The sequence below is a fragment of the Arvicola amphibius genome, chromosome 14 (assembly GCF_903992535.2).
Source record: "Arvicola amphibius chromosome 14, mArvAmp1.2, whole genome shotgun sequence".
NCBI lineage: Eukaryota > Metazoa > Chordata > Mammalia > Rodentia > Cricetidae > Arvicola > Arvicola amphibius.
Window position 1 is genome coordinate 14,213,746 of NC_052060.1, and position 25,438 is coordinate 14,239,183.

Genomic DNA, 25,438 nt, shown 5'->3' on the forward strand with positions numbered 1-25,438 from the left:
TGACTGAAGGAGCCTTCATAATCATGCATGGTATTTCAACTTTGGCACAATTTTCACCCACTCTATACCCTACTCATACTTATGACATACTTTGTACTTTCATAGTTTTGTGACATTTGTTGAAACCATACTCAAGGTACAATACAATCTTTTCAGTACATTACATATTATCGCCATGAGCCTTTAATTTAGCCTAGAAATATAAGTCAAAATTAAATACTGAACATTTGGGACTAGAGAGGTGCCTTAGTAGTTAAGAGTCCTGGTTGCTCTTCCAGAGGACCTGGGTTCATTTCTCAGCACCTACTGGCATCTCACAACCATCTGTTCAGTTCCAATGGATTTCTGGCCTCCATGGGCACCAAACATGTACAGGGTGCAAAGACATTCAAATAAAGTAATAGAAAAAAAACTTATATGAAAATTTTACAATTATCTTTAGAATTATATGACTATTTCTTACAAATATGTATCATACTCAAAACCACCCAACTCAAACCATATCATTTAAGATTTTATTTGTTTTGCTTGTATGTATACATACCAAATGAGTTCAGTATCCAAAGAATCCAGAAGATGGTATCAAATCTCACAAAACTGGAGTTTCAGACAGTTATGTGGGCACTAAGAACTGAAATTGGTGGGTTTTGGCAAGACAGCAAGTACTTTTTTTTTTTTTTTTTTTTTTTTTTTTTTTGGTTTTTCGAGACAGGGTTTCTCTGTGGCTTTGGAGCCTGTCCTGGAACTAGCTCTTGTAGACCAGGCTGGTCTCGAACTCACAGAGATCCGCCTGCCTCTGCCTCCCGAGTGCTGGGATTAAAGGCGTGCGCCACCACCGCCCGGCGACAGCAAGTACTTTTAATGGCTGTGTCATCTCTCTAGCCTACCTTAACTCATATTTTAAATGTTAATGACTAAATATCTTGATCGCTAGCTATTTATACTATGCGTGTCACTTTATTGTCTGTGTTTTTTATTATTTAAATTTTTTAATCCAATCTATTATTAAATACATACATTCTCTTCACTCTTGTCCAATTTACATTTAACTTCATCTTCTTGCTGTATAAACTTTTTTTTTAGTGATCCCAGTTCATTCCTAAAAGGAAATACAAGAATAGCTTCATACTCCAAACCATATTTTCATCTCCAAAGATTTTTTAATTATTTCTTATTAATCTTTTAGGTTTGAGTTCTCATTTTGACTACTAACTTTTCATGCATGGCTATTAACAAGCACATTTCTATTCCCACATTTAAATTACTGTACATATTTATCCTTAAATTATATGCATCATTTTCTTACTTTTAAAAAAATAGAAATATTTTTTCTTTTCATCATTCTAACATATAAAATGCTATACAAATTTTAAAAACATAAGTACAATTTATTTTAATGATATCTACATATGCATACATCATTGTTCATGCTCAGAGACTCTCCAAAGGCAAAAGATACCATCCTTCCCCAATGTGCTCCTTTGTTCCTTTAAATTTTGTATTATAATCATGTGTTACTCTTTAAAAAAATGTTTTTATTAAAATATTGTATATTACATATGAAAATATTGGTGGTTGTCTCATAATGAACTTAAAGATACTTTTCTAATTGTAGTTTCCCTTTGTACCACTACTGTATTGGCAATATAATCTGTGATCTGACCTTTCAAAAACCGAATTCAGGAAAAAAAAATTCTTAAAATTTTTCACATTTGTTTATTTATTTAGAGAATAAGACAGAGAAAAAGGATGTGTTTTCTTTTTTAAAAAAATATTTATTTATTATGTATACAATATTCTGTCTGTGTGTAAGCCTGCAGGCCAGAGGAGGGCACCAGACCCTATTACAGATGATTGTGAGCCACCATGTGGTTGCTGGGAATTGAACTCAGGACCTTTGGAAGAGCAGGCAATGCTCTTAACCTCTGAGCCATCTCTCCAGCCCAGGATGTGTGTTTTCAATAATACATGTATGGAGGTCAAAAGACAACTTCTCAGGTCATTTTTTTCCTTCTACCATGTGGATTACAGGGATAGAATGCAAAATATCAGGTTTAGCAGCAAGTTTATTTGCCAGCTTTATTCTTTAAATGAGTATAAATTATGATCAGTATGTTCACTTTTCATAGATAATTTAAAAGTCCTCCTAGCCGATACTATAAGTAGATATTCAGACTATATTACTCAGATAATATGAATGTTATTTTTAAAACAGTTTCTTGAGCTAGAGAAAGCTTAACAGATAAGGTATTTCCTTGCAAGCAAAAGGACCTGAGTTTGATCCCCCAGAAACTACATTAAAGAGCAGGAGTTGTTGAGGCATGCTTGTAATCCCAGTCCCATGGAGGGAGAGACAGGCAGAACCCTAAGCATTGCTTGTTGGACAGCCTAACCTACTTGCTGAGATACAGACTGGTGAAATACCATGTCTTTTTTTAAAGGGAAAAGATACATACAATAGTTGTAGAATGACATCTGAGGCTGTTCTCTGGCCTCCACACACTCATATAGTATACATACATATGCACTAACAGAGGCTCTTGATGTAGGTGTAGTAGCAAATACCTCTAATCCCAACATTTGATCCCAACATTTGAGAGTCTAAGACAGGAATACCAGCTAAATGCCATCCTGGGCTATACAATTAAGACCTTTTCTCAAAAACTAAGCGAATTAATTTAAACTTTTAAAAAAACATTGAAAAAAATCAAACAGCTTCTCTTTAAAATTTGTTTTCATATTTTAACCAAAAAAGTATAGTGGTTTAGTCATAGATATCTGTAGGTAACAGCTGCTTCTGAAGAAGAAAGTTGATATAAAAAAAAAAAGGCAGAATCAATCATTATGGGTATGGCAAAGGATGATTTTTCTAAATCTTGAAAATAGTAAACAGCTATTATTAAGCACTGACTGTATCAATCACTATATTCAACACTACTTGCAATACCACATATAATCAATCTCCTAACAAGTATATGAAGAGCTGTATTAGGTCTAAAGATTTCAAATTTTTAATTGTAAAGATTTAAAATAGAAGTTTTCAAAAGAGCATTCTTTAACCAAACATAAGAAACCCAAAATTTCAATGTAAATAAGAATATACACACAGTATTTCGAAATCATTCAAGTTACCAATGATTTAAAAAGAAAACTTAAAATACACATATACAAACACACACACACACACACAAAGATTTAAAAAAATAATAGTAAAACTGCATATCAAGTCAGGTACGGAGTTATATTCCCAGCAACCAGGAGGCAGAGACAAGGAAGATCACTACAAGTTCAAGTCCAGCCTGATTTACACAGGTCCTTCCCCTAAAACCTATGAACTATCTCGCTATGGATTCTTGGTAATGGTGCCACATATGGGTTCTATCTTGTGGAGAAATCCTTAAATCCAATCAAAATGTGGTTGGTTACTCCTATAACATTCATACCACTATTATACCATATAATGGTATATAATGCCACACTAGTCATTACCATAGCTCACAGAGTTCACAGATGTGTAAGACTGTTGATGTCTTTTATCCTCCTGTAGTGTGCATAGCATTTTCTTGCACTATGAAATCTAGCCAATAGGGATAAAGCTTCCAGGTCTACCAGCTTGATTTCTCCATGTTCTATGACTCAAGTATGTGTTGTCCTCAGAAAATAGTGTCTTACCATCAACTTCTGGAGAATAACCAAAGGCAAAGAAAATAGTCTATGTTGGGAGATGGAGACTATGGAATCCCACTGGCCAACATCTTCAAAAGAAGTACCCCATTCTTGGCAGTAGCTTTTTATTTGCTAGCCTGTAGTGTCTAGTATGGCACTGTCCTCTCCACTATGGGGTAATTCTATTTAAACTCTTTTTAGATGTGTATGTAATTTAGGAAGCTTCTATAGTAAAAGGTTTCCATATGGCATTATTAAAGGTTTTTAATATTAGTTACTCTTCCTATTGCTCCCTCCTCTACCCTGTCCTCTCATCCTTATCCTACTTAATCCTTTCTGTCCCTTTATTCCCCTTTCTTTATCACTTCATCCTATCTCCCTGCCCCAGAAAATCCCCTAATCCATGGCCCTTTACTAGTTTCCTGATTACTATGAGTATTCAAACACACATATTTAAAGATTCAAAACTATAAGCCACATATGGGAGAGAGCATGTTATATTTATATTCCTGGGTATGGTTTACCTCACGCAGGATGATTGTTTACAGTTCCATTCATTTACCTATGAATTTCATAGTTTCCTTTTTCTTAAACTGAGTAATATTCTATTGTGTAAACATATCATATTTTCATTATTCATTCATCAGTTAATGAGCACCATCATCTCTGGCTCTCACTATCTTTCTACTCCTTCCACAATGATTGTTGAGCTTTGGGAGAAGGTGTGTGATACAGATGTTTTATTTAGAACTGAGCACTCTGCAGCTTCTTACTCTGCTAAATAGATTATTAAACTGACTCCTACTACTTATTACTAAACCCACAGTTAAGTGAAGCTCTCTTCGTAGTAGATGGCAGTTAACACAGAGACCCCTATAACTCATTAACATGTAGAGGTAAGAAGATGGGGATGGATCTAGGAATAGAAGGAAGGAGGTGAATATGATCAAAATATACAAAAATTTCAAAGAACTAATAAAAATACATTTAAAAATGCCATTTCAAAAGTAAAAAATAAAAATGCCAAGTCATAAATTCATAGATGTGACTGCAAGTAATCTGAAGGATTGAAATTTTTTTATTTTTTTTTTATTTTTTTACTTTTTTTCTTTGCTTTCTGAAATTTTCTTATATTTTTAAAAGAAATAGAAAAGCTAAACATCACTACATAGATTTTGAAAAAAGACTAGCATTTGAATTCAGGGAGGCTAAAGTATTTTAAATATAAAAGCAATGGTATAAATACACAAAGCAAAAAACAAAACTAATAGAAATTTTTAAAACTTATATTAAAATAATTGCCACAAATTAAAAGAAAACAAGTTATAAAAATGCTATAAATAAAATGGATAAAGGATTGCTACACTGGTGCTTAAGTCAATAGTAAATAATAAAGCCCTTAAAAGATTAAAGAGTATAGCTATTTCTATATAATTTTACAACAAAAATTCCTATAGGCAAGTTTTGAAAAATTCCAAAGCTTATACAAAAGGTAACTGCAAATCATAAAAAGTGGCTTAAATTTAAAATTATTGCTAAATTAGTGATGATACCAAGCAACAACTGAAACATTTGAAATCAGAGCTTTCAATATGATCTTCATTGTATTTTATAATTTACAATTAATAAAAACTACTAAGGACCAGGTAATTACCAAGTCACTGGAATCATTAGTTCTAAGATCATATTAATAAATTCAAGACATGTGCTCCTTATTTACTTCAGTATTATCTATAATTGCGAAAACCTGGAAAAAGTAAATATCTAAAAATAAAGTTACAAATACAAATAAATTATTGTGAAAAATATCAAGAAAACGCTTAAAATACTAATGGAAAAAATTTCATTTAAATAATATAAAATTACATTATGATTAATAGTTAAATATATTCTTAAAACAGTGAACACAAATATTCTAATATTATATAATAGTTGATACTCTCAAAAATATTTTAAAAAATTTTATTCTAACTTTTCTAGATACAGTTAGCATAATTTTTAGACTTTAAAGAATTAGGTTTATGATACTTTAACTTTCATATAATTTTACTGCTTAAAAAGTAAATATAAAATAATTTTTTAATTACTTAAATATAAAATTATTGTAATTTCATTTTAGACAGGATTTTAAAACCTTAACCTATATATATTATTCTCACTTTATACAATATTTAACAATAGAAAAGAAATCCTAAAATCCTTGAGACAAAGACAAACTCATTACTCTTGCCTTAAATGTGTTTCTTTTTCTTCCAAATTTTCTATTTGTTTCAGCATCCGTTCTTCTTGCTTTTTGCTATTCTAAGAAGATAATAAACAATGTTTAATCATTTTGCTTCAACAAAAATGTAACTGAAATTAATATTTGAAACTTTCACAAGTATGCCATATGCCAGGTTTGGGGGAGGGTTTTTGCTGGGTTGTTTTTTGTTTGTTTGTTTGGTTGGTTGGTTTTTTTTTTTTCTTTTGGTCAACTTGACACAAATTAAGAGTATCTGGGAAGAAGGAAACTCAATAAACTGGCTCTATAACACTGACCTTCAGGGAACTCTGTGAGGCATTTTCTTCACAGATGATTGATATGGGAGGGCTCAGCCTGATGGAGCCACCCCTAGGCAGGTAGTCCTAGGTTCTATAAAGAAAGCAGGTTGTACAGCCGCCAAGGAGCAACCCAATAATCAGCTCTCTTCCATGGCCTCTGCTTTTAGTTTCTGCCTCAAGGTTCCTGCCTTGAGTTCCTGCCTAGACTTCACTTCATGATGGACTGTGCTTAAGATATGTAAGCATAACAAAGTTCCTTACCCCCACCCCAAACTGCTTTTAGTCATAAAGTATTATCACAGCAATAGAAAGCAAACTAATACAGTGAGCTATTTAATTTGTACAGTTCTGTTTTATGGACTTATATTAATAACAACTCTAATAATATATAGCAGCTAATAAAATAATTTTGATTTCCCAGTGTTACTTGTAGGTTTGTGCCTTTATTCATAATGTTTAATTAATCATTACCTACTAAACTCATAATTCATCTTTCGAGGACAAAATTAATGTTTTTCTCTGATAGCTTCTCTTCCATAAAGGCACAAGTAAACTTGTGAACTCCAACAACACTTTATCTCAATGCCAATATATATACTAAAAATATATATACATACTAAAATAGTATATGACATATATATATGACATACTATTTTAGTTAGGATATTTGAACACTTACTATTTATATTAATTCATATGTTCTTGAATAAAAATAAGATGGTTCAATATTACACCTGCCATAGAAATCTATGACTAAATAGAATGTTACTAAATACAAAAGTAATAAGGCTTAAAATTAGATTAATTTTATATACTGGTAGTCATATATTGGTAGACTCTATTTTCTGTTTTACATTATCACCATATCAAATAATAATATGTAGCTTTTCCTCCAAAAACTACCATCTCTAAGATAATCCAACTTTTTAAGCTAAAAGGGTACTCAAAGATCATCTATTTTAAGTCCTTCTAATTTTGAAGGTAAGAAAGCAAAATCACTGATAACTTTGTCAACTCACATTAATATCTTCTTGATTTTTCTTGAGTTCTAGCGCCATCTCACTGGCTTCTTGTGCCAATTTTTTGTTCTCAAGGGAAAGTTTATCACTGCTTTCAGTTAATTCAGCATTCTTAACTCTATTTTTAAAAACATGTCATAGAGAAACAATATGAAATATGATGATATATGATATGATTCAAAATAATCTTAAGGGAAAGAAAAGGCAGGATATAAATAAGATAATACTGGCAATTAAGTCCTGAAGCAAGATTACAGTCTTATTCTACTTCTTTAAATTTGTTTATTCAAATATATTTAAATTGTTTCTGTATTAACATTTCATTACGTCACACATTATATATCCTTGTATATTCCCTACATACATTTTTCTGAAATATAAAGGACACGTCATTTTCTTCACATAATTGCTTTACTTCCAATAGTCTATTTCAAACTTCTGAAATTTTAATTAGAACAGTCCTTGAATCATGAACTATTTGTAATCAATTATTCTTACAAGGTCTCAAATTTTCCATTTGAAAATTTGAAATTTGAAAGAGAAATTATTACTGCTATTGGCTGAAGTCAGTACCAATTTTAAAAAAATTCAGTGTAGTGTCTGGTACCACCAAATGATTTTGGGAGCATCTGCCACTTCCTCTTATTTAATATTATTGGAAATTCAAAAGATAAAATTAAGAGTTTTTCCCTAAGTACCGAGAGATTAATGGGCAAATATACTAAGAATAACATAAATTAATACTAAAATATAAATAACCACTCAATTCTTAAGGGGATTTTTAATAAAATATTACCTAGATCTCCTGGAAAAAGAAAACACTGTTAAAAGAATATCAGAAAAAGGGAATGGGACTACAAGTAAAGGTCTAGGCTATATGTTAGCCTGGGAATTATGATGTAACCCAGGCTGGTCTCAAACGTACAACAATCCTCCTTCTTCAGCCTCCCAAGGGTTAGAATTCTATGCATGAGGCATCACAGCTAACACTTTACTTACCATTTTCATCTATACCTGAGAAGCAATCAAAAAGGAAAAATAGTGTTTACCACCAACAGGCACTTGAATTTACTTCTTGGTGATAATTATTAACAAACTAAATTTGCTGAAATCATTCCATTAGATACTTTATTTATACAATATTAGAAATAAATTTATATATTTAATTTTATCAACAAGAACTTATGAAAAACAGTTTTACAAATTAAAAAAACACAAATAATTTCCTTTATATAACAAATACCTCTCCCAAATTAATGTTGGACCCTGTCTATCTAGAAATTCCACATTCATTGACTTATCCAACTCAAAATTGAAACTATTCAGGAAAATGTCTGGATTGAGCATATAAACTTCTTCCTTGCCATTATTTTCTGAATACAGTAAAACAAACGTTTATATAGCATTTACATTATATTCAGTACTGCAAGTAGTATAGAGAAGAGTTAAAACTTCCCCTGTAAGAGGTTATACTTAGTTTATATGCAAATATTCTGTTGATTGCATATAGGATTTGACTAGCTTCAGATTTGTGTATCTTTGGGGTTTCTGAAACCAAAGCTTATAAATACCAAGAGATAACTAAATGCTTATATAAAGTGATTTAACTTTGTTATTAGTCTTTTATATAATTATACAAACTTTCTTTTTTAAAAAATATTTATTTATTTATTATGCATACAACATTCTGTCTGCCTGCATGCCCAGAGGCCAGAAGAGGGCACTAGACCCTACCACAGATGGCTGTGAGCCACCATGTAGCCGCTGGGAATTGAACCCAGGACCTTTGCAAGAGCAGGCAATGCTCCCAACTGCTGAGCCATCTCTCCAGCCCCCGATACAAACTTCCTTTAGCAATAAAATAAGTAAACCATTTCTTTTCTGACACAAGAGCTCACGACAAAGCCCAGACTTTGAATTCATAATTTTCTTGCTTTAGTTTCCAGAGTGCTAAGATTACATTTGTGCACCGCCATGCCTGGCTTTCATTTTTATCTTTAGGAATAAAACTCAATTTCAAAATCATTGATATAAATAGGAAACTATTTTTATCATAAAGCTTAGGAATTAAATTGTATATAGATATGTGAAAAACATACTTCTCTTCTTCCAGCTTAGTTTTTAGTTCTTCAACCTGTTTTGAATAATACTGATCACTTGTTTTAGTGACAGTTAATTCTACCTCCAAATCATGGACCTCTTTCTGCAAAATAAATATATATATATATATACATTTATGACAAATGTTCTACAAGATTTTTTCCATATAAAAGATATAATTAGGCTGGGCATGGTGATACAATCCCAGCACTTAGAGGCAGAGACCTGGTCTACGTTGTGAATTCCAGAAGAGCCAGAGATACAAAGTAAGGCACTGTCTCTAAGTAAATAAATAAATAAATAAATAAATAAATAATCAAAACAGATATGGTTGCTCAAAGTAATCAAGTAATACATTTAGAAAATAATTGTCAGGATATTAAAAAAATATTTATGATACAGTCTTATTCAGTGCAGGCTGGCCTTGAACTCAATCTATGAATGAGGTTGACCTTAAATTTTTGTTTGTTTGTTTTTGTTTTTTGAGACGGGGCTTCTCTGTATAGCCCTAGGTCCTGAACCTAGTGTCCTGAAACTCACTTTGTAGACCAGACTGGCCTCCAAATCAGAGATTCACCTGCCTCTGCCACCAATGTGCTGGGATTAAATGTGTACGCCTACCACTGCCCAGAGACCTTGAATTCTTGGTTCTCCTACCTCTTCTTCCAAAGTATTAGGGTTATAGATAGATACAAATACCATGTTCAGCTAAATATTTTAAATTTAAGCATATAATGTGATAATCATTTTAGTTTTTTTAAATTAGCAGTAACAAATTCAATACAAGTAAACTCTGTGATAGCCTAAAACTAAGAAAATTTTATTCATTTTAATCTACTAAGTAATTAATTCCATTTAAAATTTTATTAGTTTAGCTTATTGTTAATTTGCCTATTTGTTTTTCAGAGAAGACTCTCACCATATATACCTGGCTAGCCTGGAACTCTCTATTCATACCAGGCTAGTTAGTCTCAAACTCACAGAGATCTGCCTGCCTCTACCTATGGAACGCTAGGAATAAAGGAATGTGACACTACACCTAGCCTAAAATTTTATATTAGTAAGGGAAATATAGTAGTGAAGTCAGGAAGTGTCTTATAGACTAAGGTGTTCTTACTATTATAAAAAGAAGTTCCAATTCTCTTACAGGTCTACAAATATACTGTAAATTTAAAGATAAGTATAAATATAAGCATTATAAAAATATTATAAGAATCAAGCATTTAATAAGGGCTATAAATTAAATGTATCAAGAAATACTAAAGACATTAAGAAACAGAATTATCATAAGCCATACCATGCATAAGCTGGTATTGACCTTTTTTCTCCCACATTACAATATGAAGGTTCCCTATTTTAAAACTGTCATTAGCATGTTAAATATAACAAGAACACATACTTTTAAAAAGAAATTTGTGAAGAAATCCTTTACAAAGCAAATAGCTATGTTATAATCTACTTTATAAATCTCTATTTTCTTAACAAAATATTGGAAACAAACATCCTTAACAAACCTCTCTGGTTTGCAAAAGGAGAGTTAGTTCTTGTACTTTCCCTTGTAATTCTTCAGCAAGCTTCTCAACTTGTTTCTTTTCATCTAAAAGGTTTTGGTCTTCTACCTGTTTAAAAAAAGTAGGAAAAAAGTATGACTGTTAAACTATAAACATACTGAAAATTACTGAAGTGCCCAATAGAAGTAACTATAGTATATTTCCTTGGTTAAATTGCTTAAGCAGAGAAAACAAAGATGGGCGTGGTGGCCATGCCTTTAATCCCAGCATTTGAGAGACAGAGGCAGGCAGATTAAGGCCAGCCTGGTCTACAAAGTGAGTTCCAGGACAGCAAGGGCTGTTGCACAGAGAAACTTTGTCTAAAAAAATAAATAAATTTGTAGCAAGAGACTGATCATTCATTTTCTAGACCCAAAATAATTACACAGAAATATTAGTTCTAACATTACTTGGTCAATAACTTATGCGTACTTCTAGCTAACTCTTAAATCTTATATTAACATATTTCTATTAATCTGTGAATCACCACGAGATTGTAGCCTACCAGTTAGGTTCTGGCTGGCAGTTAGCATCTTTCTCTGTCAGTGGCTACATGGCATCTCCCTTACTCTGCCTACTTTCTATATCTCTGTTCAGATTTCCTGCCTGGGTTTACTCTACTAAGTCATTGGTCAAAACAGCTTCTTTAGTAACCAATGATAATAAAACATATTCATAGCATACAGAGGGGAATACCACAACATAAACTTTATTTTAAAATTGGTATTTTTATGGTAAACAGTTAGAAATCGCCTTCATGTGATAGGGTTAATGAGAAAGGCGAGGATAACAAAAGTCAGGCTCTATTCCAAGGAAGGGATAATTGGGAGAGCATTGGAAATCAAGCAGAAAGGTTAAGCAGCGAACAGAAATGGGCAATGCACTGTTCCAGCTGAGGCTTGAGCAGTGAAAGAAGAAACAAAAGCTTCATCCAAAAGATAAGCCAGATGGCCCTAGAGAAACAAAACTGCCAGTCTCACAGAGCAAGTCAGTCTACAATGTTTGCTAAGACATGGATCCAGTTTTAAATCTGATGATGAATGGAGAAGAGATCCATTTTGGCATTCCTCTTATCTGAGATGGCTTTCACTGGGTGCCATTTTGAGATTATTGGTTGAGACTGAGCTACTCTAAGGGTCTGAAAAAAAAAGGCATAAACACAATCCCGAAAGTTAGGCAATAATAGCCTGCCCAAAGCTACTTAGGTGTTAAACAGCAATCATGAAGGAAAAAACCATTTTTATTTATTTGAGACAGGGTTGTTATTTTGAGACAGGATTTCTCTGTAGCTTTGAAGCCTGTCCTGGAACTAGCTCTGTAGACCAGGCTGGTCTCGAACTCACAGAGATCCTCCTGCCTCTGCCTCCCGAGTGCTGGAATTAAATGTGTGCACCACCACCACCAGGCTGGGAAAAAAAGCATTTTAAACAGTTCAGACATTTTAAGAAGTTCAGGAGAGCTGGCAGGGGGATGGGGGTCAAGGAATGAAGAATTCAGTTGTCTGTAGCCAAACTTTCCATAGTAAAAAAATAAAAACAACAAAAAAATGGATCCTATTACTTAAGAGTGGCTGTGGAGATTAATGGCTTGAGTCTGAAGTTAGTGGATGGCCACCTATCTACTAAGTGGTGAACTATTACAGGACTAAGAACTCTAAAGCTCAAAGAGGACACAAGCAACATGAAATAGTGTAGACTAGTTTACTGCACCTACATGGAGGCTCACAAACTCCAGTTTCAGAGAATTCAGTCCCTTCTCTTGGCCTCTACAGGCACTAAGCATGCATGTGGGTACACATACATTCATGCAAATATTCACACATACAGATAGATAAAAATAAGTATTTTTAAAAATTGAAGGAGAAATATATTTTATCATGATAAAAACAAATAAGTAATTATTACCACTGAACTATCTCTACAGAGGATACTGGAAGGAATATTTCAGACTGAAAAGACTATAAATAAGTCATGAATGGGGAGTAGAGCTTGAGGAAATGGAGTGACAAAAGGCTTAACCAAAATAAATAGCACATGAAAAGCTATAGGAAAGCCTACAATCTTACAAATAAAGAGACCAATTTTAATTAAAAGGAATAGAAAAGTGCAGGTGATATAAAAGGAGATCAGGGGAATTCTCAAGGTTAAAGGCTTAAGTGAGAATAGGGAAACTGGGAAAATGCAAAGTTAGGAGATACATTAGCCAAAACTAAACATGTGTGAAGAAGTCTTATATAAATTCATTAGTTTGTACGCTGATTTTTAAATACTATATAAAATACAGGAGTTTGAACATAAACATCCTGCACAGACAAACAATAAAACGCCCAATGTGGGTTACTAAATGAAAATCTCAGTGCCAAGCATGTGTTACCTCCTCAAGAGTTGCTGGCCAGGGAGGTTCTGATGTACCCAAAACAACACAGACTATTGTAACTGCTCTTTACTGTTCAACATACACAGATGGTAAGATCCTATTGCTGAAGATAACATTCACTTTGGATGCAGAACATAGAAAAATCAAACTTAAGTCATCAGGAAATTCTCTCACTGCTGACTAATATTTTAGTGCCAAAATGTGTTAAACAGTTCCTGTGTTAAAAAAGAGATTAATAATCTCTCCCAGTGCTGAATCCTGTTTACTAAAATACTGACTTGCCTACCAAAATGTGTCTACAAGTACAATAGTGTGGCACAACTGTTATGGGGATAACAAACCGCTTTCTGGTTGAGTAGGAGGCCTGCTCCAAGGAAGGATTTCATGCCTAATAAGTAAACCTCATGAAAAACCCATGACTAAATTGGGCAGTGGTGGCACATGCCTTTAATCCCAGCACTCGGGAGGCAGAGGCAGGCAAGATCTCTGTGAGTTCAAGGCCAGCCTGGTCTACAAGAGCGAGTTCCAGGACAGGCACCAAAACTATACAGAGAAACCCTGCCTCAACAAACCAAAATAAAATAAATATAAAGAAAAGTCCATGACTAAGGATATCATTGGCCCAAATAGAGAAGTTACTATTTTTTTGCTATCAAAATGTCTTATGTTTATAGCCATTTTGTGGAAAAACTTGGACTTAAAAATTGAATTAAAAAATAATTTCCAATTGTTTGTTCTCTGCAAGAAGCATACTTAACTGGAAAAGGTAAATGTGAAAAAGCATAAGTTGACATAGTAAGCAAGTAGAAATTGAAAACAAGCCAGGAGAACTATATTAGTATCTGAAAAAGCAGACATTAAGCCAAAACAAATCAGAAGAACTAAATCTACAAATAAAGGTGACAATCCGAGGGGCTGGAGAGATGGCTCAGTGGTTAAGAGCATTGCCTGCTCTTCCAAAGGTCCTGAGTTCAATTCCCAACAACCACATGATGGCTCACAGCCATCTGTAATGAGGTCTGGTGCCCTCTTCTGGCCTTCAGGCATACACACAGACAGAACATTGTATACATAATAAATAAATAAATATTGTTTTTAAAAAAGATCTTTTAAAATTAAAAAAGCTGACAATCCAACAAGATATAATGATTAGAAATTAATATGCAGCAAACACTGCAATGCCCAATTTCATAAAACAAAATCTACTGAACACAAATGGACAGCCAGGCCAAAATAAATAATAGGTGAATGTAACACTAAATTCCATGAGTAAATATATTATCCAGACCAAAAAAAGAAACAGAACTTCATAATTAACTACATTATAGATCAAATGTTTGGTATAGGAAGTCCTTCTATGTGTGGCTTTTTATTGGTTAATGAATAAATCTGTTTCAGCCAGTGACTTAGCAGAATAAAAGGCTATGTGGGAAAACTAAACTAAATGCTGGGAGAAAAAAAGGCGGAATGAGTAAGAAGCCATGTAGCTGATGCCAGGGATGGACACCTTTGCTGGAGCCTGCCGAGGCTTTGCCAGTAGGCCACGACCTCATGGTGATACACAGATTAGTAGAAATGGGTTAATTTAAGATATAAAAACTAACCATAAATACACTTTAGCTATTGGCCAAACAGTATTGCAATTAATACAAATTTCTATGGGATTATTTCGAGGTCTGAGAAGCTGGGAACAAGCACGTGGTCTCCCCCAACAAATTGGCACCCAACATGGGTGGGGCTGAGTAATTCACGTAAAACCTGAAAAAGCTTGGAAAGGAATCCTAGACACAGACACAAACACACACACACACACACACACAATAAAACAGAGGTAAGCATGGCTTTTTGGTAGCAGCATTTTCTTGGGCTCTGTTTGCTGGAAGCGAGCAGAGGCATGATTCTTTGAAGAGAAGGCTTCCTGACTCAGTGATAGCAGCAAAAACTGCATGGCTCCTTTAAGAAGGCTTCCTGGCTAATCAGCATGAATGGCTCTGACACTTTCAGGAGGTCTGGCTATGGAGCATTTAAATGGGGTCTGTGAACAGAGTGCTACAACTTGCTTAATGGTAACACAGACTTGCTGTCACCCGACCCTGGATCTGGGGCACAAAGAACGGCTCCCAGAGGCAGTGAACATGCCTCTGCCATGTTGAACTGGGCAGAGCAACCAGGCAGGGCCATCTTGGTCCTAGTCATGCCCACTTAAGATTTAAAAAAAAAAAAGAAAGAGCGTTTCTTTTCAGAAAATAATTACAGATATACAATAAAGACAGATTCTGATTTTTTTTAAAAAAGACCTCTAAATGGGTCACAGTGTTGAATAAATGTACATAAGCTTGGAGAAAAGAAGAATATAAAGAGTTATAAAAAAGTAAATCGTTATAAAAAATAAAACAAGGTCTTTAAAGAGACAGTACAGACAGTCATCAATTAAAAGGAGTAAAGAAGAATAAGCCACGTAAAAATGGAAAATACACAGTCTGGATTATGTATATTATTGTTTTCTTTGAATTTTTTGACTGTGAATAAGCTAAGTACAGAGAGACTTTGCAGACTACTAAGCTAAACCAACATGTATGTTTTAGAGGTATCTTGACTTCAAAATTTGGGTCTAAGGATGTGTTGCTTTGGAAAAAGGGTTCTTCTTTTGTTTCCACAGAGCATGAGAACCTGCGGAATCCTTCCAGACTAATGTGGTTTTACGGACCAAGACCTCCCCCAAAGGTTGCCGTGAACACCCCAAAAATGATTTTGCCCAACAAAAAGCAGAAGGCAGTTTGGAAAGAACTACACCCAAATTCTCAAATATTGTTTATGTTTGTTTACATTTAAAGAAGGCTATGCTATAAAGAGGAATACTTTGCACTGGTATGGATCCTGGTCTTTTGATACAAATTTAAGGTCAATTTTGTTTTACTGTGTATATGTATTTCTGCTTTTGATTGAGGTATTGTGTTTGTGAAACACATTTTAAAATGTAATATATAATTAAGAAATACAGGTTAATAGATAGTCATCTATAATAATTAAGCTTGTAGTCATGTTAGGTTTTCTAGATATATAGAGATATATTTCAGTTAGATACTCTTCAAACCTTTAAAAGACTTACAGAATATGGCATTTAAAATGTTTTAAAAGTTTAAGACTTTTTATGACAATGAGACACATCTGTTTCTGGCAGCACCAATCTACTTCAAGAGGATGATAGGCATTGAAAAAGCTCCTTATGGAATTTATTAGCCATTTGGGCAAGAAACTGTTCTTGCCTGGACTGTTTGATGTTATGCTGTATAAACTGGACATTCAGGACCCACAGGAAAATGACTACTGAACTTGTCTAAAGAAGATGAGACAGTCCTTCAGGGTTCCTGATTCATGAAAGAGTCTGCCAGACATTCTGCAGGACACAGAAGACTGTGACTGACAAATTGCCAATATAGATGGAACTATCTTTGAAAGTTCCTGCTTCATGGAAAAGTCTGTCAGATACTATGGGCCTGTAGGCTGAAGATGGATGCCCCAATGTTACAAAAGAACTTTGGGTGACTGTCCAGGCAGTGAGATGTCTCTGTCAATTCTTGAGTTTTGGAAGTTGCTTATAATGCACTTCCTGTTTACTTAGATAATATTTCCTTTTGGAGTCTATGATGCAGTTGAAAAATAGTTATAGTTTTCCTTAGCTATAATAAAAGATAAAGTAGATATAAATATTGTAACTGTAATTCTTGTTTGATACCTATTTTGTTATATATAATTTTACTATGTTAAAGTTAAAACCTTCCTTTTTATTTAAACAGAAAGGGGAAAATGGTATGGGAAGTTCTTCTGTCTATATGTTGCTTTTATTGGTGAATGAATAAATCTGTTTCAGCCAGTGGCTTAGCAGAATAGAGATAGGTCGGAAAACCAAACTGAATGCTGGGAGAAAGAAGGTAGAGTGAGTGAGAAGCCACATAGCTGCCACTGGGGACAGACACCTTCGCTGAAGCCCCGTGAGACTTTGCCAGTAGGCCACAACCTCATGGTGACACACAAATTAATAGAAATGGGTTAACTTAAGATATAAAAATTAGCCAGAAATTTGCTTAAGCTATTGGCCAAACAGTATTGCAATTAATACAGATTTCTGTGTGATTATTTCAGGAGGCTGAAAAATGCATAAGCATCCTCCCCCAACAATTGCTAATATACATTTACAGAATATCCGACCCAATGGCTATTAAATATACATTCTTCTAAACAGTCTAAACTCTTATCTAAAATAGATCATTTTATAAATCCAATATTATCCTATTACCAAGATGAGAAAAGGAGAAAACAAAAAGATACTATAGACCAATATATTTAATAAGTTTAAAACTTCAATAAAATACTGGCAAATCAAATTCATACCATAGTAAGAAGATCGTTCACCATGATCAAGTTGGTTTCATTCCAGGAATGCAAGAATGGTTCAATATATGCAAATCAATAAAATATAGCAAATAAAAAGACTCAAGGATAAAAATCACATGATCATTTCAATAGACAGAAAAGGCCTTTGATAAAATTAAACATCCTTTCATGATAACATCCCTGAATAAAGATATAGAAAAATAATACCTTAGAGAAGCAAACCTATATTTAACAAACCCACAGCTAGTATCACACTGAAAAAAGAAAAACTGAAAACAATCTCAGTAAGATCTAGAATAAGACATGAGTGTCCACTATTCACTAAGTCTTTATAGCATAGCATAATATGCATATTTGCTCTTATTTTAAGTGTGATAGCAACATGTTTAAATAATACAAACACTCTGGTCATGATAGTTAACACAAACCTATAAAAATAGATACAGATAAGATTGAAGCTTTATTCAAAAGCAAATACAAAACTTTTATATTTTAGCTGAAAATTTGATATGAAATATTTAGTTTTAAAATCCAGGCCAGCAATTTCAAAATTACTTTTAAAGTAATTGCTAGATATTAATAAGAAAGAATATATACCTACCAATATTTTTTTCAATTCTTCCAGTTCCATTTCTTTGTCATTTTTAGATTTGGTCATCTCATCTAAAATAAAGAAAATAAAATGTGTTAATCACTGGATGAGAAGGTAGGAAAGAGAAGAAAGAAGAATAATGCCATTTGAAAAGAAGATTCAATCTATATATGGCAACATTATTGGGCCAAGAACCAATAACAGATAGAATATAGGACCTAGAGAGAAACTACTATACTGCTAAATGAACACACACACCCCTTAAAAAGAGGTAGGTTAATGAAAGTTACAGGGAGTCTAAACCAACTATGTAAAAGTAATAATGAATAAATGCTAACAGTCATGTTTCTAGGTTAATTTATAGCCAAATGAATCCAACGTTAATGAAGTAAAATAAGCAATGTATCTACATAAAATAACTTGGATTGGTGCCAGTGTGTACCTTTACTTTCAACTCATTACTCCCTGAATCTGTCTGGCTTCTCTTCAAATTTATAAGAACTGTTCTTCTCTCAAGCTAGTTCTGATCATTGTTCTTTGAACCTCAACATATCCACTTGTTCTGTGACTTTATCTGCTCCAAAACATACCAAGTCAGAGCAGAGAAATCCTTATTTTCTCCTATCCCACAAGCATTCCATATGAATATAAAAACAAAGATATCTGATTAACCTTTCTATTGTCTCAAGCTACTGATTATTCATGTTATCTTTCAAATTCCTGCTTGCTAACTACATATTCCTTTGACACTATGTAAAACTAATAACTTCTTTCCATGATGTTAATAAAATTATGGTCTTGAAAGCCAACAATAAGCCCTTTGTGATGCCATTCTCAGTCTTATTCATTGTGTGGCTGGGTCATATTTGATACTATGAAATACTCTCTACCGTTTTTCCCCCTTCAATTACTAAGACCTTGAATTATTTATATTTCCTTTTAATTCCTACTATTTTGTTGCTTTTACAATCGTGCTACCAGAAAAATACTGCTTTACAGTGCTTGCCTCTACTTCTTTGAATACAATATTAATTTTTTTGTTTGTTTTTTTTTGTTTTTTTGTTTTTTGTTTTTTTTGTTTTTCGAGACAGGGTTTCTCTGTGGCTTTGGAGCCTGTCCTGGACTTAAAACAACCTTTCAGCACAACCTTCCCACTTTTTTTTTACATTTTTTTCTTTAATTTTCTCTCTCTCTCTCTCTCTCTCTCTCTCTCTCTCTCTCTCTCTCTCTCTCTCTCTCTCTCTCTCTCTCTCTCTCTTTCTTTCTTTTTGGAGACAGGATTTCTCTGTATCTATGGAGCCAAGCCAGTCCTGGAACTTGCTCTGTAGACCAGGCTTGCCTTGAATTCACAGAGATCTGCCTGCCTTTGTCTCACGAGTGCTGGGATTAAAGGTGTGCACCACCACTGCCCAGCTGAAATCATATTACTTTTATATGATCTGTACTGGTCCTTTTGCTATAGGCAAGGATTTTAGAGTACTGCATACCATAGTGGAATTAAGTGGAGGACTAGAGGAGAAAAGTTTTACATTTTTAACTTCCTACAGTCTCCTAGTAATTTCCAGCTGTCACAAAAACTGTATCTGACATATTATTTTTGCTCATTGTTAAAGAGTTTTAATTGTTGAAAATATAATAGAGCTACTGAATGTTTCAGATTTCTCTTTGTTTAGAAAATAAACACTTGTAATAGCTTCCCAAAGATCAATAAAACATGAAATGTCAATATAGATGCTAAAGCAGAAACTTGTCACATGCAAAGCTTATTTAACCAGAAAGTTTCATTTTAGATAAGATATATCTTATTTTTTAATTTGAGGACTAGTTTAAGACAGTGATCTGAACATGACTCTACTATCTTACCTCAATTTCATATAATTAGAAAAAAGAGACAAGAAGAAATAAAAAAATTATATATATAAAATGAAGTTTACCAAAAAAAATGAACTAACGAAAGAAGAAAAGTACAGACTATTTGCAAAGATTTCTGGCTTTTAAGACTATATTATTAACCCCAAAATAGAATAATGTGAGGTTCTTAAGTAATTTTTAATTTTCACTCCTATACATAGTACTTTCAACAATCTATCATCTTTTACAACTATCCAAAACCTCTCTATACTTTAAATTTTATTCTTAACATCTAACTCTTCAATAATAACTTTCCTAACTCTGTTGCTTCCTTTTGGTATTAAGAAATCTGAACATTTACCTCAAATATTTAGCTATGTAAAAATATACAAAGCTGTAATTTAAGTATGTATTATATTGTTCACCATAAATATAACAAAAATAGTTCTTATATTTTCACTTCTTACTCTAACATAATTTTGCTCACCCTTAGTTCTGGATACTATTACCCTAAAGGTTTTATGTGTTTAACCTTTCTCTCAAGATTTCTCAAGAACATGGTGTTTTACTTTCAATTCCCACAAAACACAAAGTGCTGTTTCACAGTTCTCAAATTCCTTATCCAAACTTCTCATAATACTCTGGTATGAGAAATATTGAAATTATAATGTGATAGTCACTTACTGGTAAACTGAATCACAATAAATAAGCATTAAAGATACTTTAAGTACTAAAATTATTCCTTAATCTACAACATTCAACAATTCTAAGGCAAGTAGATAAGTGCAATGATTTAAAAATAATTTCATGTTCTGAAGGAATTTTTGAACTATATAAAAAATTGTCTTTAACCTTTATATTTTGGTTTTGATTGGTTGGTTAGTTGGTTGGTCTTTTTTGACAGGGTCTCTCTCTACATAGCTCTAGCTGTCCTGGAACTTACAATGTATATCAGGCTGCTTCTAAACTTACAGAGGTTCACCTGCCCCTGCCTCTCAAGTGCTGGGGATTTAAAGGTATGTGCCACCATCCCTGGCTGTTTCTAACAATTTTGCTATGAAGCAAAATTATGAATAAAATTATTTGGACATTACAATGTTGGATAATCAAGTAATAATCTACAGTGGAAAATTAAGCATTGCAAAGTAAAAGCATAAATATGGTTAAAATTTTCAACCAAACCTGATAGGATAGGATAGTTATTTTTGTCAGTGGTGTAAACACTGAAAAGGTACTCATGCTCTAGTAAACACACTGTCACACCTACACTCCTATGAACACTACAGTGAAACTATCTCTCTCTCTCTCTGTCTCTCTCTCTCTCTCTCACACACACACACACACACACACACACACAAAACCATGAAACTAGAAACAGGGCTAGTTGGGAAGAGTAAAAAGATTATCAAGAACAGGAGGGGCACAGCAAAGGTAAATATGATTAAAACATACAACATATGAAAATATCATGCTGGTTATGTATAATTAATACATGCTTATAAAAATACTGTTTAGAAAGGGACTCAACCAAAGAAATGAACTACTTATGAAATGTCCACTATTTCAAATACTATGCAATATTACTTGTAATTATTTTAATTGTAGAAGTAATTCAACTAATACAAACATTCAAACTAATAGTAAGGTTTATAGAAAATTATAAAAATAATCTAGACAAATATTTATCAATTCAGGAATATTAATCTATTAAAAACACTTTTTAATTGAAATTGAAAAAACTTGTTTTTTTTCTTTTAACTGTCTACAGTTGCAGAGGAGCTAAAAAATATGAAACAGACTTATAACTACCTAAGTTCACAAAATTATAGAATTGCTTTGTCAGTGTAAGTTGTTGAATATTAATGATACTATATAATAATATAGAATTGTTTTCCTAAAACTATTTTCACAATCAAATACTGCTAAGCAATGAGGTCTACAAAATCCAGACATGATCCAGGTGTGATTATGCAGACTTGTAATCCCAGCATTCGAGAGGCAGAGGCAAGAAGACTTCTGCAAGTTCAAGACTAGCCGGTCTACATAGAGAATGCTAGGCCAGTTGGAGCTACATAGCAAGACTCTCAAAAAACAAACAAATAAATAAACAAATCCAGGCAGTGGTACATTCCTGTAACCCCTAGCATTCATGAGGCTGGGCAAAAAGATCAAGAATGCAAGAAGAGTTTGAACTATGAAGTATGATCCTGCCTCAAAAGCTTTTTCTTCAATTGAAATGTAAGACATTTCCCTAAGGAGTATTCAGGCCTTTGAATCCTAAAATAAGGAGAATACAAATATCTCAGGTTTCTAGACATAGATAAACTACATAAATTTAAGTTTTCTTAAAATTTAAATATCCTATATTCAATTATAATTTTCCCCTAATTATAATTTTCTCCTAATTTTTATATTTATTTTATTTTATATGCAGGAATATTTTGTCTTACAATTATGAACATAATATGGGGCAAGCATATCCAGGTCCTCTGAAAGAGCAGTTAAGTGTTTTCAGCTGTTTGTTAACAGCTTAACAAATTTAACAAAAAACCTTAATTTTGTTTTTATAATTAGTTATTAATATGTTATCAAAGTACAATATTGTCTAAATCTTACCCAGTTTACTTGATTTCTTCTGAAGCTCCGTGATAAGTAGTTTCAGTTGATCTTCATTTTTTTCCAATCTTATGAGATATATTATTTTAAAGAACAAATTATTATTTAGTCAGAACTCATCTAATAACAAAACTGGCACAATGCAACAACTGATACATCTAACATAGATTTAATCAGTTAGGAAATTATTGAGTATTAATCTGCATAAGACAACTTAAAATAAAAATTATAATAAATTCTTAACTGTCTAAGAAGTATATCTATCCAAAACCTTAAGGATGATAATTTGTATCTTAACTTTAGACTGGTGGTGGCACATGTTTTTAATCCCAGCACTTGGGAGGCAGAGACAGGTGGATCTCTGTGAGTTCAAGGCCAGCTTAGTCTAGAGTTCCAGGACAGCCAGGGCTACACAGAGAAAATCTGACTCAAAAAACAAAAACAAAATTTTTAAAAGTTATCTTAACTATTGATGATAATCAAACTTATGCATTAGTGGATATGTAATTATATTAAATGCATATTTACTGTAATAAATTCTTCCCTTAAAAATACAACATGTATTGTTTATTGGTTTCTCTGGTCTTCTGTTTCTCTAACAACAAAACTAAGGTAACTGCTAGGTCAGTGAGATGACTCAACAGATAAGTGGGCTTTCTACCAAGCCTAACAACCTACATTCAATCGCCTAGGAGAGCACCTACCCCTACATGTTGTCCTCTGAACTAGAGTTTGATTCTCTGTACCCTCATATGAGTTCAGAACTGCTTGTAACATACATGCAGGCAAATCAACCACATACATACGATTTTTTTTTAATTAATGTAGTAAATAAAGAAATTTACTAAAGTAATTGGAACAGATAAGTCTATAGCAACTCACAATTTTACTATTTGAAAATTGCCTTGAAGATTAATCAGAAATATATAACAGAAGAGTTAAAAAAAGCTACATTTTCTCTTCATTATGTACAGTAGCAAAGAAAATTTCAGTAGACTTAAGATATAAATTGGTAGAGAAATTCATCCCTCTATTGTGCCACGTCTAAGCATTGTGCTAAAAGAACAAAAATAATTACCTAGGCTCAACATACTTTTATATAAAAATTGCATAAAATGAAGAAAAAAAGAGTTGCTAATATTCTAATTTTAAATAAAATACTATTTAGTGTTAAAAACAAATTAGTAATTTATATCATATGAAATAATATTTGCTCTATCCAAAGACAGTTACTAAATTTATACATTGTAAGTAAGGTTACACCCTCAGTAAAAAGAAAATTTTCAACCTGGACATTATTCCTATGAAGCTAATCTACACGCAGGGGTTCTCAACCTGTGAGTCACAACCACTTTGAAAACCCTCTAACTCCAAAATAATTATTATTACAATTCATAACAGTAGCAAAATTATAGTTATAAAATAGCAACAAAAATAAATTTATGGTTGAGGTCACCACAACATGCTGAACTGTATTAAAGGGTCATAGCATTAGGAAGGTTGAGAACCACTGATCCATAGTATTAGTAAATATGTCATATCATTGTATCAACACTTAGGGACTTATCTATACTTGACCCCACTGCAAAGCATGCATCGGAACTATTCCAAAAAATGCCTGACTTTAGATGGCACTTAATATTAAATCACTTTTATGTCTTTACTTATTTGTTTAAAATAAGAAATATTTTACCTTTGCTGTTCTGTTCTCAATAATTCCTCCAAGTTGCATATAGTAGCTTTAAGTTCAGTAACCACAAATGAATGATCAGTTTTAGCTTTGTTAAATTCTTCCATTTGAGCTTCTTTTTCTTCAGTGAACTGACAAATCGTTTTTGTTGCTATCTGCAAATCTTCTTCTAAAGACTTCTGAGTGTTCTAAGTGAAATAAAGTACAAAACAGAAAGAATAATGCAAAGGCCTAAAAAGGCTTTAAGTTATCTGCTTCTATAAATTGGTTTGCCCTCTTGCCCTCCTTTCCATTGTCCCTCCTTGGAATAACCCACCCACTGTATTTTACTCACCATTATCAATAGTTCTGATCCCTCCACAGAGTTTTCCCAGACAGGTTAGCCCACACTCCCCATTTTTAGAACTGTTGTGACAATTTATTAGCCTGAGTCATTCTATTGGTACTTAGGTATTTTTATCCAATGCCTTTTATTAGAAGCATTTATAGGGTAGGAATGTGTCTTTTCTATTTAAATCTCTGAGTGGTTATACATTTTAGTCATATCCAATAAAAATTTGTTAAATGATTGTGTGACATACACTAGTTAGTTTTTAAATCATACCATACTTCTTTGCAATGACATTTTAATATCTTCGAGTTCTGATGTTAAATGACTCTTCTTTTCATTTAATTCTTTTAAGTTTTCATCTTGTAATTCTAAGAGATAAAATTATAGATAGGCATTATTTGACAGAAAATGGCTTTCAAGGAAACTAATTGCTATAGCAATTCTTCCTTTTCCTCTACTAGAAAATAGTACAAAATAAAAACAATATACACACTAAATTTGTTATTTTCCTCAAAACCTCAAAAATGAACATTTTTAACCTTTTTTCAGTATCCACATTTACAATTACAATAGAATAAAAAAAGACATATAACCCAGTATTAATAGGAAGATTAATAGACTATTGTTTTTGTTTGTACACTACTGTCAAGGAGTCAAGTGACTTATACAGATCATGTCCTATTTCATTTGTTATTACAAAGATGTTTTAGA

At 32.8% G+C, this 25,438-nt stretch overlaps 1 protein-coding gene across 1 annotated transcript in view; it reads right to left on the minus strand.

Moving 5' to 3' along the window:
• The window catches only part of Sycp1 (synaptonemal complex protein 1), a 90,501-nt gene that overhangs the window by 36,080 nt on the left and 28,983 nt on the right, over nucleotides 1–25,438 (minus strand). The window contains exons 12-20 of the mRNA XM_038311747.1: nucleotides 25,001–25,095; nucleotides 24,400–24,584; nucleotides 22,707–22,774; nucleotides 18,249–18,310; nucleotides 10,841–10,945; nucleotides 9,326–9,429; nucleotides 7,227–7,344; nucleotides 5,897–5,967; nucleotides 1,018–1,099 (exon numbers count right to left, since the gene is read on the minus strand). Of these exons, the coding sequence (XP_038167675.1) occupies nucleotides 1,018–1,099; nucleotides 5,897–5,967; nucleotides 7,227–7,344; nucleotides 9,326–9,429; nucleotides 10,841–10,945; nucleotides 18,249–18,310; nucleotides 22,707–22,774; nucleotides 24,400–24,584; nucleotides 25,001–25,095 (890 nt within the window). The remainder of the gene's footprint in view (nucleotides 1–1,017; nucleotides 1,100–5,896; nucleotides 5,968–7,226; nucleotides 7,345–9,325; nucleotides 9,430–10,840; nucleotides 10,946–18,248; nucleotides 18,311–22,706; nucleotides 22,775–24,399; nucleotides 24,585–25,000; nucleotides 25,096–25,438) is intronic.